This window comes from Apaloderma vittatum, unplaced genomic scaffold (assembly GCF_000703405.1).
Source record: "Apaloderma vittatum isolate BGI_N311 unplaced genomic scaffold, ASM70340v1 scaffold2858, whole genome shotgun sequence".
In the NCBI taxonomy this organism is placed as follows: Eukaryota; Metazoa; Chordata; class Aves; order Trogoniformes; family Trogonidae; genus Apaloderma; species Apaloderma vittatum.
In genome coordinates, this window is record NW_009731067.1 from 41697 (window position 1) to 55156 (window position 13460).

Consider the following 13460-nt stretch of genomic DNA (forward strand, 5'->3'; position numbering starts at 1 on the left):
GTCCAAGTCACTTCAGGATAGCACCAAACCACCCACAGAAAGCTCTCCAAGCTGCTGTTGCCCTGCTGCTAGCCAAGCCCTGGCATTACTGCTTTTGTTACAGGTACAGACTGATTCCAGGCATAAAATGTACAGCTCTGGCTCACAATTTTGTATTCTATCACAGCTATAAGAACTCCCACCTATTTAAGTGGGAGTTCAGAATGCCTAATAAGCACAAGACCAGTCCTAATGTGCTGTTCCATGCTATTTTTGTCGTTAAAGAAAAAGTCTTTTAGGCATAAATTCTGGGCATAAAAGATATTCACAAGTAAAGACCTGCAACATTAAAAAACATATGAGGAAAACAAGTTCTGCTTTTGGCTTGTGATCTGGAAACCTTGCCAGCAAATATTAAGGAATTTTAACTATGGTGCCTGTTTAGATCTTCATTATCTGACGTGCTCTTCTTGCTTTAATATCTAACAGTTTGTCACATCTGTAGACAGCACTGAATGGTCAGCAATGCAGAGTGCAGATAACGTAACAGATACCTATTGACTGATTCTTGCTTTTCCTTTAGCTGTCTTAAAAGATCACTGCTTATTCCCTGATTGAAATCAGAAGGTTTGTCTCTTCTTACTTCATAATTGCCATCTTGATTTAGGGTTCTTTCATTAGGAAAACAGAAACATGAACAAAGGACCTCACAACATCTCGCAGTACTTCAGATGTCCTCATATGACTCAGTAACATTAACCACTATTAAGACCAAAAATGTATTTATCTGCAATTTATCCTTAATTTCAATAATAAAAAACCTACATAGAATGCTACTTAAAACATGCAAACACACTATAGAGACAGCTAATACTGCATTCTTTATCCACTGACATGAACAGAAATACATACGTAAGAAAGACAAAAACAAATTTGGAACTGAGAATTCTACTGAATTTATTGTAAAATGTTGTTATAGGTCTATGCCAGTGCACTGGGCCATGCTCATATGAACTTAGGTTGCCCATATCAAAAACCAGCAGGTAAGCAATGCACTCTGTCTTCGTCTTTTGTCCAAATTGTTTGCACAAAGTAATTTAGATGTAAATATTTACATGTATGGTTTGTTTATGTCACTAGAAGAAGAATAGTTGGCAATTCTGGGGGAGAGAGAATTAAGAAATAAAACATTTGAAAGCTAGAAGCAGACAAAAAAAATGAAAGCTGTGGGAAATGAGGATGTCCTAATAGCAAGATTATGAACACAAGACATAAATCAGTGCCAGTGCAGTTGGTCTCTCTTGAAAGAGAAGTCCCACTGACACCATCTTCCTCTTCAGAGGGAAACTGCTCTGAAGGTATTACCCTGGGTTTTTTAACATGACTTTTTTTTGCATAAATAGCTAATTTCCCCCTAAGTGCTCTAGCTGCTTAATGAATCTGCCAAAAAATCACTTTCGTTGCGGTGACAGTGACCCAGGAAACAACATCAAGGATTCACTCTCTTGCTTTTCTAACCACTGACTAACGCCAGTAGTCTCTGAACTACTAAATATTGCAGAATGACCTTGTAGCAACAGTAACATACCCATCCTTCTGAGCCTCTAGGAGCAGCTACTCTCATACAAGTTACTGCACGCGGGATTGAAACATTAAACAGTTAAACCCAGCAGCTTCATCAGTGAGAAGACAGTCACTTGGCAGGTTCACACAAGCAGGGGGAGCAAAAAGGGAAGTAAAAAGCATCTACAAACAGTCCTCCAAGGGTTTTAAGGCAGTAACAGTGCAGGTGCAATCCACAGCCCCAAACACCTTCAGAGCCGCCTTCGTAGATTCTAGTTCTCAGATAAACTGCAATAACCCAGGAAGAGAGCACAGCCAGCACCCACCCACCCTGAGAGGCCAGGAGCCACGCTGAGATTCGCACCAGCCCTGAGGGTGGTGAGGAAAGGGCAGATGGAAGGAGTTCCCATCAGCCTAGGACCGCTACACAAATCTAATCTCGTGATTTGTCATACAAGACGGAAGCTGACACTGAAAACCACACAAAAAGCACGTACGTAAAATTGAGGTTTGCAGTGTGCAAGGTGAACAAGCCCAGGCTGACCCTGTGCTTCCAATAGCTTTAAATGAGTAGCACGACTCCAGTCACATTATACCTCAAATTATCGCTTTTTTCCAAGCTAGCGTATGGTTAAACTTCACACAGGCACTTGTTCCTCAACCGAGGAGTTAAATTCTTAATATAGTAAGTGTGTGCAAAGTGAATTCTCAGAAAGGTAGAAGATTCAAAACCAAGCCAGTTACAGAAGAGAGAGGAGGCGGCTTGAATTGACACGGCATTTGCTTAGCATGCTGAACACTCTCCAAAACTTGAATGTTATGAGTCAGCGCTTATCATGTCGATGATTATAGTAATTAACAGCAAGAACATTAGATTTGTGTGGGGACAGAGGTAAATTTAGGTCTTTAGAATGATGCATTGAGCAATCAGCATCAGTTAATAGTCATGCTGGCCACAAGTGCAAAAATAATTTCCTACATGAGCAAGAATGTATCAATCAGAGTCAAATTTATTCAGTCACAAGAGGTGGTGGTGAGGCATCACGCTCCAGGCTTGCCCTTAGTTGACCCTTGCAGTAATCTTTCTAATGTTTAAATAACATGGAAACAAACACACTTTTACTTTTAACAGACATGGTATTTCAGTCCCAGGACTGGTTTTGCCATTATCAGCCTGCCTGTTAAGTTACAGCACAGTGCAGTGTTTATTACTTACTCAAGCCAGTAGAAAAAGATACTTACATCTGTTACTAGGAACTCAAAATATAAAAAATAAATATCTATTTTGTTTTTCAAAAGTTTCTAACCAGGTTTCTCTTGTCTCCTTAGAATTCAGTATCACAAATAAACCACTATCCACAAATACCCACTACGGTCTAACAGGCAAATCCTGAGTGCTCTGCCAGGTAGTGATGACTTTCTCTTGCACACATCTGTGGCCTCAAATGCAAAAGCTTCTGGTTAGGACTCATTCCACAGTGCAGGAATAATTTAATACTCATACATCAAATGACATTTTGTACAGCAGATTTACATTAGTCCATGGAAAAACCAAAGAGAGCTGATGTACTAGTAGGACAGTGACACCACTTCTCATTAAGAACTACACCCCAAAGCATATTGAAGTTCTGCACAAAAAAGGGATAAGAGGGTGAGTTTGGTCAAAGGGACCAATGGAAGCATTAATTCAGAATTAGACTGTTGCCAGCAGTATTCACACAGAACTAAACTGGCAGACTAAAGCTGCCACCTGTGGATTGCGCCCCCTTTTCCACTAGAGCTAAATAAAAGATGTAACAGCACCACATTTGCACATACACAATTATGTTAGACATAGGATAGCAAATATTAATGCTCAAGAGGAGACCAACATCAACATTACCTTTTTGATTTCATCTTCAAATGCTTTCTCCAGATATTTGTATCTCCTGATAAGTTTATTGAAGACCTAAAGATAAACACAGATAAACTTTAGAAACGTAATAACTCCAGCCATCCTTCGGGGGGAAAAAAAAAAAAAAAGCAAAGGGAAACAAGACTGACTATGTAAAGAGTATCTTTGCCTAATCCACGGTGAGACATTTTTTCTCTTTTTGTTATCTCCACAGCAGGAAACAAAAAGTTGAAAGCACTGCTGGCTGCTGGTATTCTAATATTCCACTGCACCATCTTTCTTTAGGCATTACTTCCAGGAAATAAAGAGCCAGCAGGATGATATTTCTGCAGTTATCTGCTTTATGACACATCATGGAACACCCTTCTCTATTAGCTTGTGAACAAGTGGAAAAACCCCAGCTTTGCAGGCCTTGCTTCACAGAGCGACGTCTGAAGGAGAGAATTTACTGCAGTTTGAGAGGGTTTGTTTTGCAGGGTACATTCAGATGGAAGAAGGGAGAGATAAGAAATTAATTAAACAAATCGCTGCTCTTATTACTGCACATAGGGCGTAAAATGCATGACTCGCTATCCCAGGTAAAAAGGTTTATATTAGGTGAAAGATTCTATGATTCTACGAAAGTAAGTTTAGAAAATTTCAGTTCACATTTCAGAGAACGTAAAATGCAGCCAAACAGCCTAAACAGCAGTTTTGGCTCAGAACAAGTGAAAATCAAGTTGTGGTCACGCTGAGAGGAAGAGACATGGAATTCTAATAAAATAATCTGCAAAATAAATTGTAAGATGAAAATGTAAGCTAGCATCTTGCTATTTCAAAATAAAATTTTTGAATATTTTTATCAGCCCCTGTAAATGACAGAAGTATGCTTTAAAGCAAAAAAAATAATCACAGCACTGGTTCATTTGGGAGCCAGAGTAAGAAATCGTCTAGAAGGAAGCTCTAAACACTTTTTAGCCTAAACACTTTTTCGTACCTAATATATAAGAGCTTTATTTCCCATTATGCATGAAAAAACCCGATGAAGTCTATAAAAAGATACATGTCTTCAGACATTAAATACAAAAAGTTGACTTATTTTGGTGCGTTTCAGTTTGAAATGCAGCAAATACACTGGAAATCCCACTGCTTCAAATCCTGAAGCCTTCCTTTCCATTTTCCAACATGTAACATTTTACTTTAAATTTCTCCTTGGAAGACTTGGAAATTTTTATTATCAAACTGTTAAAATATTATAATTCAAAAGACAGAATCAATGATTTTACCAATAATAGAGATTTTCCTGAAGTGGAATACTATAGTTTTAAGAAATCATAAAGCTTAATACACAAGATACATTGATTCCCTTTTCCCGAAATAAGAATATTTCACTTCTTCGGATTATCAAATACGTGTTTTTAAAGGAGATTTCTGCTATTTGGCAAACAGTTGTTATCAATGCAGATTCTGATCCCAGCATCCTTCACATCAACCATGCCCACTTTGAGCAACTTATCACCCTCAACACCTCAGCAGGGACAGTGCCTTTTATGTTTTCACTTACTATCTCCACTAACCCAGTAATAACTAGTTACTTGAAAATATAAAAGTTACTTAATTAACAACAGACTTTTTACATATAGGAATTTAAACGGAATTGCATCAAGAATTGGATCAAGAATTGCATGGTGGCTTTGGGCCTTCAATAGAATTTTTATTGTATTTTCTTATATAATTATTATATTTCAGTAAGGGGTTACACAATTTTTGCTCGCTTCAATGTTTTTTTTGTGTTAATTGCACATGGGTCTATCTGTGCAAGCCTTATTCCCGCAAAAAGAAACTATACATCGCATCCATAGGAGAAATGAAAGCTCTTGGAATATATGCCCAGTTCCTAAATGGTTATACAACTAAACATTGGAGGCATGAGCTTTGTATTTCCTGCCATTCATATACTTCGTGTGCTCCTAAAAACACGTTCATACAAATATTTCAAGCTGCATACAGAAAAGGTCAATAAAAATAAGGACAGTACCTAAAAATCTACTGAACCAACAGCAGGCTAAAACAAGCAAAACTGCTCTCTGTAAAAGAAAGCAGTGTTAGCTGTGATCGGATGATTTCAGACATCCTATTTTCTTACCTAAAGCGTATAGGTTAGGGCAGATTACTGGTTAACTGGATTTTCAATTGCCCTGTAACTAGCCTACTGCAGCCTAGACAGTCTGCAGATGTTCCCCTGTAATCCCTTTCCATACGTAAATGGAAACCAGTAATCAAGCGTGCCTTTACTGACCTGAGCATAATTTCGGATGGCATCATGATCTTCATCTGCAAAGAATACACAGTGGTTGGTCATCTTGGTCTTGTCATTGTCATCTATGCGTGTGCCTCCAGGAGCTAAAAGAGAACAAAAAAATTAAATGCTAAGAAATAGCTTCTCACTTTTGAGAATGTTCTGTAATTAGAAGATTGTATAAGTATTATGTTGGTATCACTGAGGCAAAAGGCAAGGTTAAGAGCTCATGGGGGAGAGGGGGGAACAGAGAGAGGCTGAGCTTTGCAAACTGTGATGGCACCGGACAGAAGGGACAGCTGGCCCATACGCTGCACCTTAGATCACATGGACCTCGCAGAACTGAAAGATTTAGTTCACACTACGGAATCTCAGTTGGTTTTGAAAGCATGGAGTGTGATTTAATAAGTATGGGTTGAAGCACAGCCTTTGTGCGTATTTTAACTACTATAAACACCACAATAATGTAAAGCCTTTCCAAAAAGAAAAGTATTAGCACTCTGCTACTCATCTGAGGACTTGGAACATCTCCCTCAACCCCTCTAATACTTACCAGGCCCACATAAACATTCAAAAAACTGCTGTAAAAGTTCCCTCCTGAGTTATTTTGTTGAGACATTTTTTTCCTAGATATTTGCACTGGCTTTTGTTTCCTGCATTACCTCAAATCTTACAAAAACATCTTTTCTTCCTACATACCAAAGAGCAGGAAGCAGGAATCAAACCAATGTGACCAGTAAGAAGGGCCAACCTATTCAAAATACAGAGGAAGGCAAAAGGCATGTTTTTGCCCAAGCAAGGGGAGGAATGCCCCGTGAACACACCCAAAACACTCCTCCTCATTCTTCACTTCTTAACTAGTCTCTGTTGCAACATCTACAAAGGAAGCTTTGCAACAGCTAGTAACCTGGGGTGCTGCATTACACATTTTTATGCTAATAAATTCCTCTTTCCCCTAGTTAGTGTGTCCCTCATTTTCAGACTGAGGGCTTCTCAGAGTAGTTCCCATTTTTTTTGATATTTGCAGAACGCCTCACAGAATTAAGTCCCTAGGTATTACTGCACTACAAGGAATAAACAACTCTAGGAGATGCAAGAAGTATCTAGACAAGTAAAATTACAATGCTTTATAATTTCCACTTTGTAAAGAAAAAGAGCATCTTAAAAGAAGCAAGGCTGACCATTGCAGTTCTGTTTCAGGTGCACTGGAGATTACCTAGCATGCTGCCAGCTACCAAAATATCAAAGAGTGTGTCGGCATAGCGGCGATAATCAAGTCGTGAGCCTGTTGCATCGAGAAATTTGGCTATAGCCTCCAGGTCACTCCCAGCTTCATTGAGGCCTTGGACAATCGTATCCCTGAAGACTGTGGGTTCAAATTTCTCCTTTTCATCTGGAACAGGAACAAAGGAGAAAGAGAGAGTGTTAGCTTTTAAACTTTCTGTCAACTTCCCTTATCGGCCAGCCACTGAAATGACCATGACACCTAAACATACTTTTCTCACTCTGGTCAACACACTAGAAGTTTGTTTGTTTGGCTTTTATTGCCTCTAGAGATTTTGTAGCGTTTACCCTTGTTTCCCTCTCCTCCTCATCCACCCAACACCAAAACACACTCAAACATATGGTAATAAATAAACAAATGGAAGGAAAAGCAACTATTGAAATTGTTTTCAAATTTCATACTCTTACTCTTCTTGTTGAAGGTATTATCAAATGTGTGCATCATTATCTGTTGCTAAATTTGAGAGCAGAGTAAAGGTCATGTCACTTATGTGTACACAATCTCACTGTAGGAACACTCCATTTTTCATTTCTCGATGTTTTTCTTTAAAGATCTACGGTCACATATCTAAAATGTTTTCAAAAAGACAAGTCTTCAGAGAAAGAGGAGAACAAGGTATTATTAAATATTTCAGACGAGACAACACAGTGCAACCAAGAATTTGATTTTTCATATTCACAGACCTAAGCAGCACTAGGAACACAGAAATGAAGTGTTGGCATTGCATTTTCTACAGCAGTCCCTGGCTGACCTCAGTTAAGGTACAGTCTGACCCCCAGCCAACACCGCTATGCCAAGGCCATTAGCCCCAACAGATGTAACTGCAGCCTCCAGACAGAGCCGGGTAGATTTACCCACACCTCCTGCTGCTGCTTCTTGCAGACTGCGAACAGCTTACCACAGACACTTGAAGCTTCTTAACAAAACAAGTCCTGGCTTTACATAAGGCCACGTAGGAAATGCTTATTACCGTCAAAATAACTCTGAACTTCAGAAACAAAACTGCGAGCTGGTCCATTGCACTCAAACCCCAAAATTAGTTTGTTATCAACCTGCTGACAGAAATGTTGATAAAGTTCTTGCAAATCCTGCACATACTATACACAGAAGATAAATCCAGAGGTTTTTTTTGGTTACTAAGATGAATGAGGAGTGGTAAAGTTCCTTTCTAAGCATGTGGTAACGCAGTCTGAAACATGCCGGCTGCATCTCTTGTGGACTTTTTGGGAGAAGAGGTTCTGGACTTGACATATCCTCTGGCTGCAGGTTTCCTTTCCCTGCAACCCATAATGCAAATTTTCATCCCAGTCATTAACCAAACGACCTTGGTTTCTGATGGCCTTCCCCCAATCTCTTTTCCTCTTGCCACAGCAGTCTTACAGCAATTAAGTAACACAATGCCTACGCCTACTAGCTTTATTATTTCTAACTATCTCTCTTCTTGATCCCCTGCACGCACCCAGGGTGCATTCATTCCACCACCTTCAGTGCATCACTTGCACATTCTCCTCCTCTTCCAATCCTTCTCCGTCCCCCATAACAATCATATCTGGAAGGCACAAAACAGTCCCTTCCACCCAGTCGATGTGGGCCAAGTGGGGAAATGCCTGCGGAGAAGCACACTACTGGAATCCTGTCGGAGCTACCAGAGCAGTTACCAAATGCTCGGTTGCAGCTCTATTCCAACTTGAAGTACTAAAACAACCCGAAACAAGCAACAAACCAATCGACCCACAAACAAACAAGCCTTTTACTGCAGTAAGACCAAGTACTTCAGAATGCGTCCTTCAGGTAGTTTTATTTGTGCACAAGAAACTCAGCTCCACCCATAAACAAGTATCTGAGTATAATTATTCTCTTTTGGGTTACCAAATAAGTATGTATTATTGGCAGGGTAAAATAAAAATGCTTGATGACTCATTAGCAACAAGAAGATGGAGTTCTGTCTTAAGACCTGAATTAAAAAATAATCCTACTTTACTTTTTCAAATGGACTTTCTTTAAAAATTTAAGATTCTCATGTCTAAAATGAAAGGTGTTGTATGCTTGGTATCGTTAGTACACAGTGCTCAGCACAAACACAAACACCGTGATTAATAGCTCTTCGTTATTTTAAAGAGATTCTTCTCCGGCCCCAGAAGTCTTCCTCTCATCTGGAGTACCCTACTCTTGTCTATCACAATCTAAAAATGTACACAGGAAGAGGAGATGAACTCATTGCACGAAAAATGATTTATAATCTTATTGAAACATTTCCCTACCAAGCTAATGTACTGAAGAGGAATATGCTGATGTTAGTACAACAGGGTGACTAAGAAGCCATCATCAAGAAGTGGTGACAGTACGTTGAGCTGTCAAGTACACAATTACTAAACAAGCACAATTTCAATCAAGGGCTAGCAGAGGCAGGTGTAGCGTGCAGATGCGATGCACGCGATACCCAGGGCAGCAGCATTAGATACAGCTTTTCATTTTCATCATGTCCCCACTTCCTTTCTTTTTTGCTTCTAAGGAAATCACAAAGTACATTTATATTCTCATTTATAAGAATGAATCTGAACCCCTCAACAGAAGGCCCACAGCTGTGAAATGAAAAATGAGATGCCCTGCTTGGCCCCTCTTCTGCCTTTGTGTTAACATAAAAGTGTCAATATTGACTTTGTACGAGATTATTTTCTTTCTGGAAGTAACACGCATCACTTTGCTTATTAGCTTCTTTCTGCGCTGCCCTTTACGGTTTTGCATCAGCATTTTACCAGACAGTAACTCTGTTATCTACACCATGGGAACAAACTGGGGTCTCAGCTTACTTTAAACAATATACACTGTTTATTCCTGTTAATGCTTTGAAGAGCTTTTTGTCCCGTAGGTATCTGTCAACTGTCCGGATACGTAAGTTTTCCTTACTACCTACTGGCATTTTTAACAAATCTATTTCTCTTCCTCTTTCACAAAAATGTCTATTTTCACACATGCAGTCAATACAATCCACATCCCACAGATCTGCACCATAAGCACCAATACTGGCCAGATGCCAACTAACACTGACCCTCACTACAATAAAGAAAAAAATTCAACAAGTACAGAGATTGTACTAAGAACTAACCAAACTATTTCCTTTGCCCAGATTGCTAAAAACTTGATACGGAACTGTGAGATGCCTACTTCCCTTGAAAGGTTCTTCCCTTTACAACTTCATTTTTGGTCTTTTTTTTTTTTTTAAGTGATTTTAATGCCTGCTACTATATACACCTTTTATGAGGACAACTAATATAACTGGAAGGAGTGGGATTTACAAGCTCCTCCTTCATAGTCCTCTGTCAAAAAATATTTCAGACACTAAGCACACTTTCAAACTTTAAAGAAACAGAAAAATCTTCCTTTTTTGATCTCTGAAAGCTCAGAAACTGTTCACACTGAGATTAGTTTCAGCCACTTGACCAATGATAAGAGTTCATACGGGCAACTCTCTTTAAACAGCCTGACTGCTGGGTCACACCTTGCCTTCTCTCCAGTGGCAGTGCTCCTGGGAGCTGCAGAAGAGGAAAGAGAGTGTTGTGGGACACAAATCAACCAGGAAAAACACGAAGTCATATCTCAGCCAGCTCACTGCCCCCAGCATTTGCGTGTTTCAGGCCCTGTTACCTGCCTGCGGCACCCAGCGGAACAGTCTCCAGCCACAGTGAAACCCCATCCCTGCACTCTGTCCTACCTGGCTGAAATCTCACAGCTCCCAGATATACTGAAAGTCTGAGTAAGAAAACCTAATAGTATCTTCAAGTCTAAATCCAAGAAGTAACAGCATGTGCCACTGCTTTGACAGAAAAAGTACACACAAACAGAGGGGAGTAAGCATAGTAGGAAGCCATTTCTCTCCCTCAAGCCCCCTGTCTCCAGACAGAAACCAGGTATCTATAATTTTCTAAGCACAATCCTCAAATATTAAGGTAAGCAGGATCCCACCATATTTGAAGAAGAGATTTTATGCTTTAAGCACATAAAGAAGTGTTTGCATATTAAAATTTCTACCTTAAAGCCATTTAATATCCCCAATTCTACTTAAGTAATCTCTCAAAAAAACCACCCAATCCATCTTCCAGACACCCCAAGTCTTTTCCTTTTTTTCATGTAGTCACCAATTATCTATACACTTCCAATCACTGCAGCAGAAATTCAAGAGACAGGCACAGAACTACAAGTAATAATCAGAATGAATAAACAGATTTTTATTTGTATTAAATGGGAGTCAAGGACCAAACCTGTTTTAGGACCCATTATGCCAAATGCAGTGCAAAACATGGATTGAAAAGAAAGCGGTTTTGAGAGAGAGAGAACGGTTTCTAAGACAATTTTATCAAATAACATGCATGCTCTGATTGATGTAGAGTGAGTAATATGTTGGATCCAGCAAAATCTGATTGTTTTTAGTGATTGATCTGAGGGAAGTACTTCTTTAGGGATTGTTAATTCCACTCCTTGAGCTACATCTCCGCTGTACACAGTGCACAGCTCCTGCTGCATAATGCTCTGGACCACGCCGATAGAAAGTTAACACCACTCATTAACGGAGCATTGTGACATTTAATTACAAACAACACAGGTTTCCTTTCTTAATTAGTTATACCTACAAACATTGTGTGTGAATCACCGAAAGGGCATTTGCCATTTAAGAGACCACACCAGGCAACTGAAGTGAGGAGGTGACGTGCGCAAGGGAGGAAAGATGTGCGAGAGCTGGCACTGCTTTGTAACAGGACTGAAAACAAACTCATTTGCAATTCTCAGCCAAGCTTCGTGACCACGCTACATCTAAAACACCCAGCTCTGCAGGCTCATGACGGTAATTTTGTGAGAAAGGTTACCAACATCCACACTGGGAAAATGCTCTTATTTACATTTTCTGTCACAAGACGTTAAGACTTGGGTTTTGCTTTTGATTAGAAACAGGAAACTCAAAACGGGAAAAGTCTGTTCGATGACAGGCAGGAACCCCGCCTGCGCGTGCTGTAATTCTTTGCCATTGCAACAGCAAAAAAAAAAAAAAAATCTAAGTCTTCTTTTCACAAACTAGACTTTTTTTCTTCTGGAAAAAGTTAATCAGTTTTTACATTTATTTTTGCTCTCTGCGCCTTAAAGCGTTGGAAATTCACTCCAGCACCTAAATCATGACAAATGAACTTTCGAGTATAAGCAAGCACGTCAAGATGAGCGCCTGGACGATCAGTGCAATTAGCATCACTTCGCCGTCTTTAAAGGCTGAGGCAATGTTGTACACATGGAAAGAGAGAGCTGTTCAGGTTTACAGAAAATCTGTATCACAATGAGTAAAGTGAGACTTATGCAATGGCAATTGTTTAACAATAAAAAACAGAAACCACACTAACACAGCAAAAATAAATATTTGTTCAAAAGGACCTTTCTGACCTCTGCTGTTACAGAAAGCAAGGCCAGTGAGATGATTCGATCATCTTACGGAGAACAACGGTGAGAGAATTCCTTTTTAGACATGAAAGGTTCATTTATAGAGAAGGTCACGATTTGAGTCAAAGAAATAAAAATGAAAATCAAAACCACAAAAACCCAGATAATTTTCTTTGCACAAGCTTTAAATATAAGCTTGTATTTTGCTTTCTTAGTTGAAGATGACATTTTAAGATACACCTGAAGTAAACATCAAATAAGTTTTCTTCCTCGTATGTAAATATACTATAATTTTTTAAACAAGGCCACCGCTTGACTCAATAGTTAATAAATCCAATTTTACAGAGAGTCCTAAGCTACATAGCAAAAATAAAATTATTCGTAGAGCATAGTTAACAAATAGTATTTGCACTCTTAGCATGGCTGAAGAGAGGGCAGAAAAATCTTAAACCTTTTGAACTTTCAGTTACTCCACCTGCCCTGTTTCTCTAGTAATTTTAACAAAAAGGAAAGTAAAAGAAAAAAATGAATGTAACATAACCTACCCCTCTTCCTAGTTTTGAACCGCTGGCCTGTTAGCACCGGCTTCTGATTCTTATTCATAAAATTTCTGGAGAGAGAAAAGAAAAAAATATATTTTTACTACAGCATTTACAGACAACAGTTTAACTTAAAGGCAAAATAAACAGCCAGTGCATTAAAAATCACCACATGTGAAAGAAATTCTTACTGCATACTCAAAGAATAATTCACATTATCTTAAAGATGACGAGCACTACAATCCAAGAATAACTTCGAAGAGATGTGCTGCTGTTAAAACCTGTCTCTTAGCACCACTTTAAACAACTCTGAAGGTTCAAACCCAAGCAGGAAGGTGACGGAGTCTCTGCCCTGACGGCTGGGGCAGGAGCCCAGCGGTGCTGCCCATGCAGCTCGCGGGGATAACCGAGGGCACAGAATCGGGAACTGCCCCGGTGGGGCTGGGCACGGCACAGGTCTCGCTCTCCAGCTCACTCCCTGGGCAGACGGGGGCTTTGAGG

General features: G+C 39.5%; 1 protein-coding gene across 2 annotated transcripts in view; it reads right to left on the reverse strand.

Moving 5' to 3' along the window:
• The window catches only part of BZW2 (basic leucine zipper and W2 domains 2), a 34084-nt gene extending 21051 nt beyond the window's left edge, over positions 1 to 13033 (reverse strand). The window contains exons 1-4 of one of the 2 annotated variants that reach the window (XM_009875032.1): positions 12966 to 13033; positions 6931 to 7107; positions 5715 to 5818; positions 3425 to 3490 (exon numbers count right to left, since the gene is read on the reverse strand). In XM_009875032.1, coding sequence (XP_009873334.1) covers positions 3425 to 3490; positions 5715 to 5818; positions 6931 to 7107; positions 12966 to 13023 — 405 coding nt within the window. In that variant the 5' untranslated portion in view covers positions 13024 to 13033. The remainder of the gene's footprint in view (positions 1 to 3424; positions 3491 to 5714; positions 5819 to 6930; positions 7108 to 12965) is intronic. The other variant, XM_009875033.1, reaches the window with a different exon arrangement.
• Between the last annotated feature and the right edge of the window lie 427 nt (positions 13034 to 13460).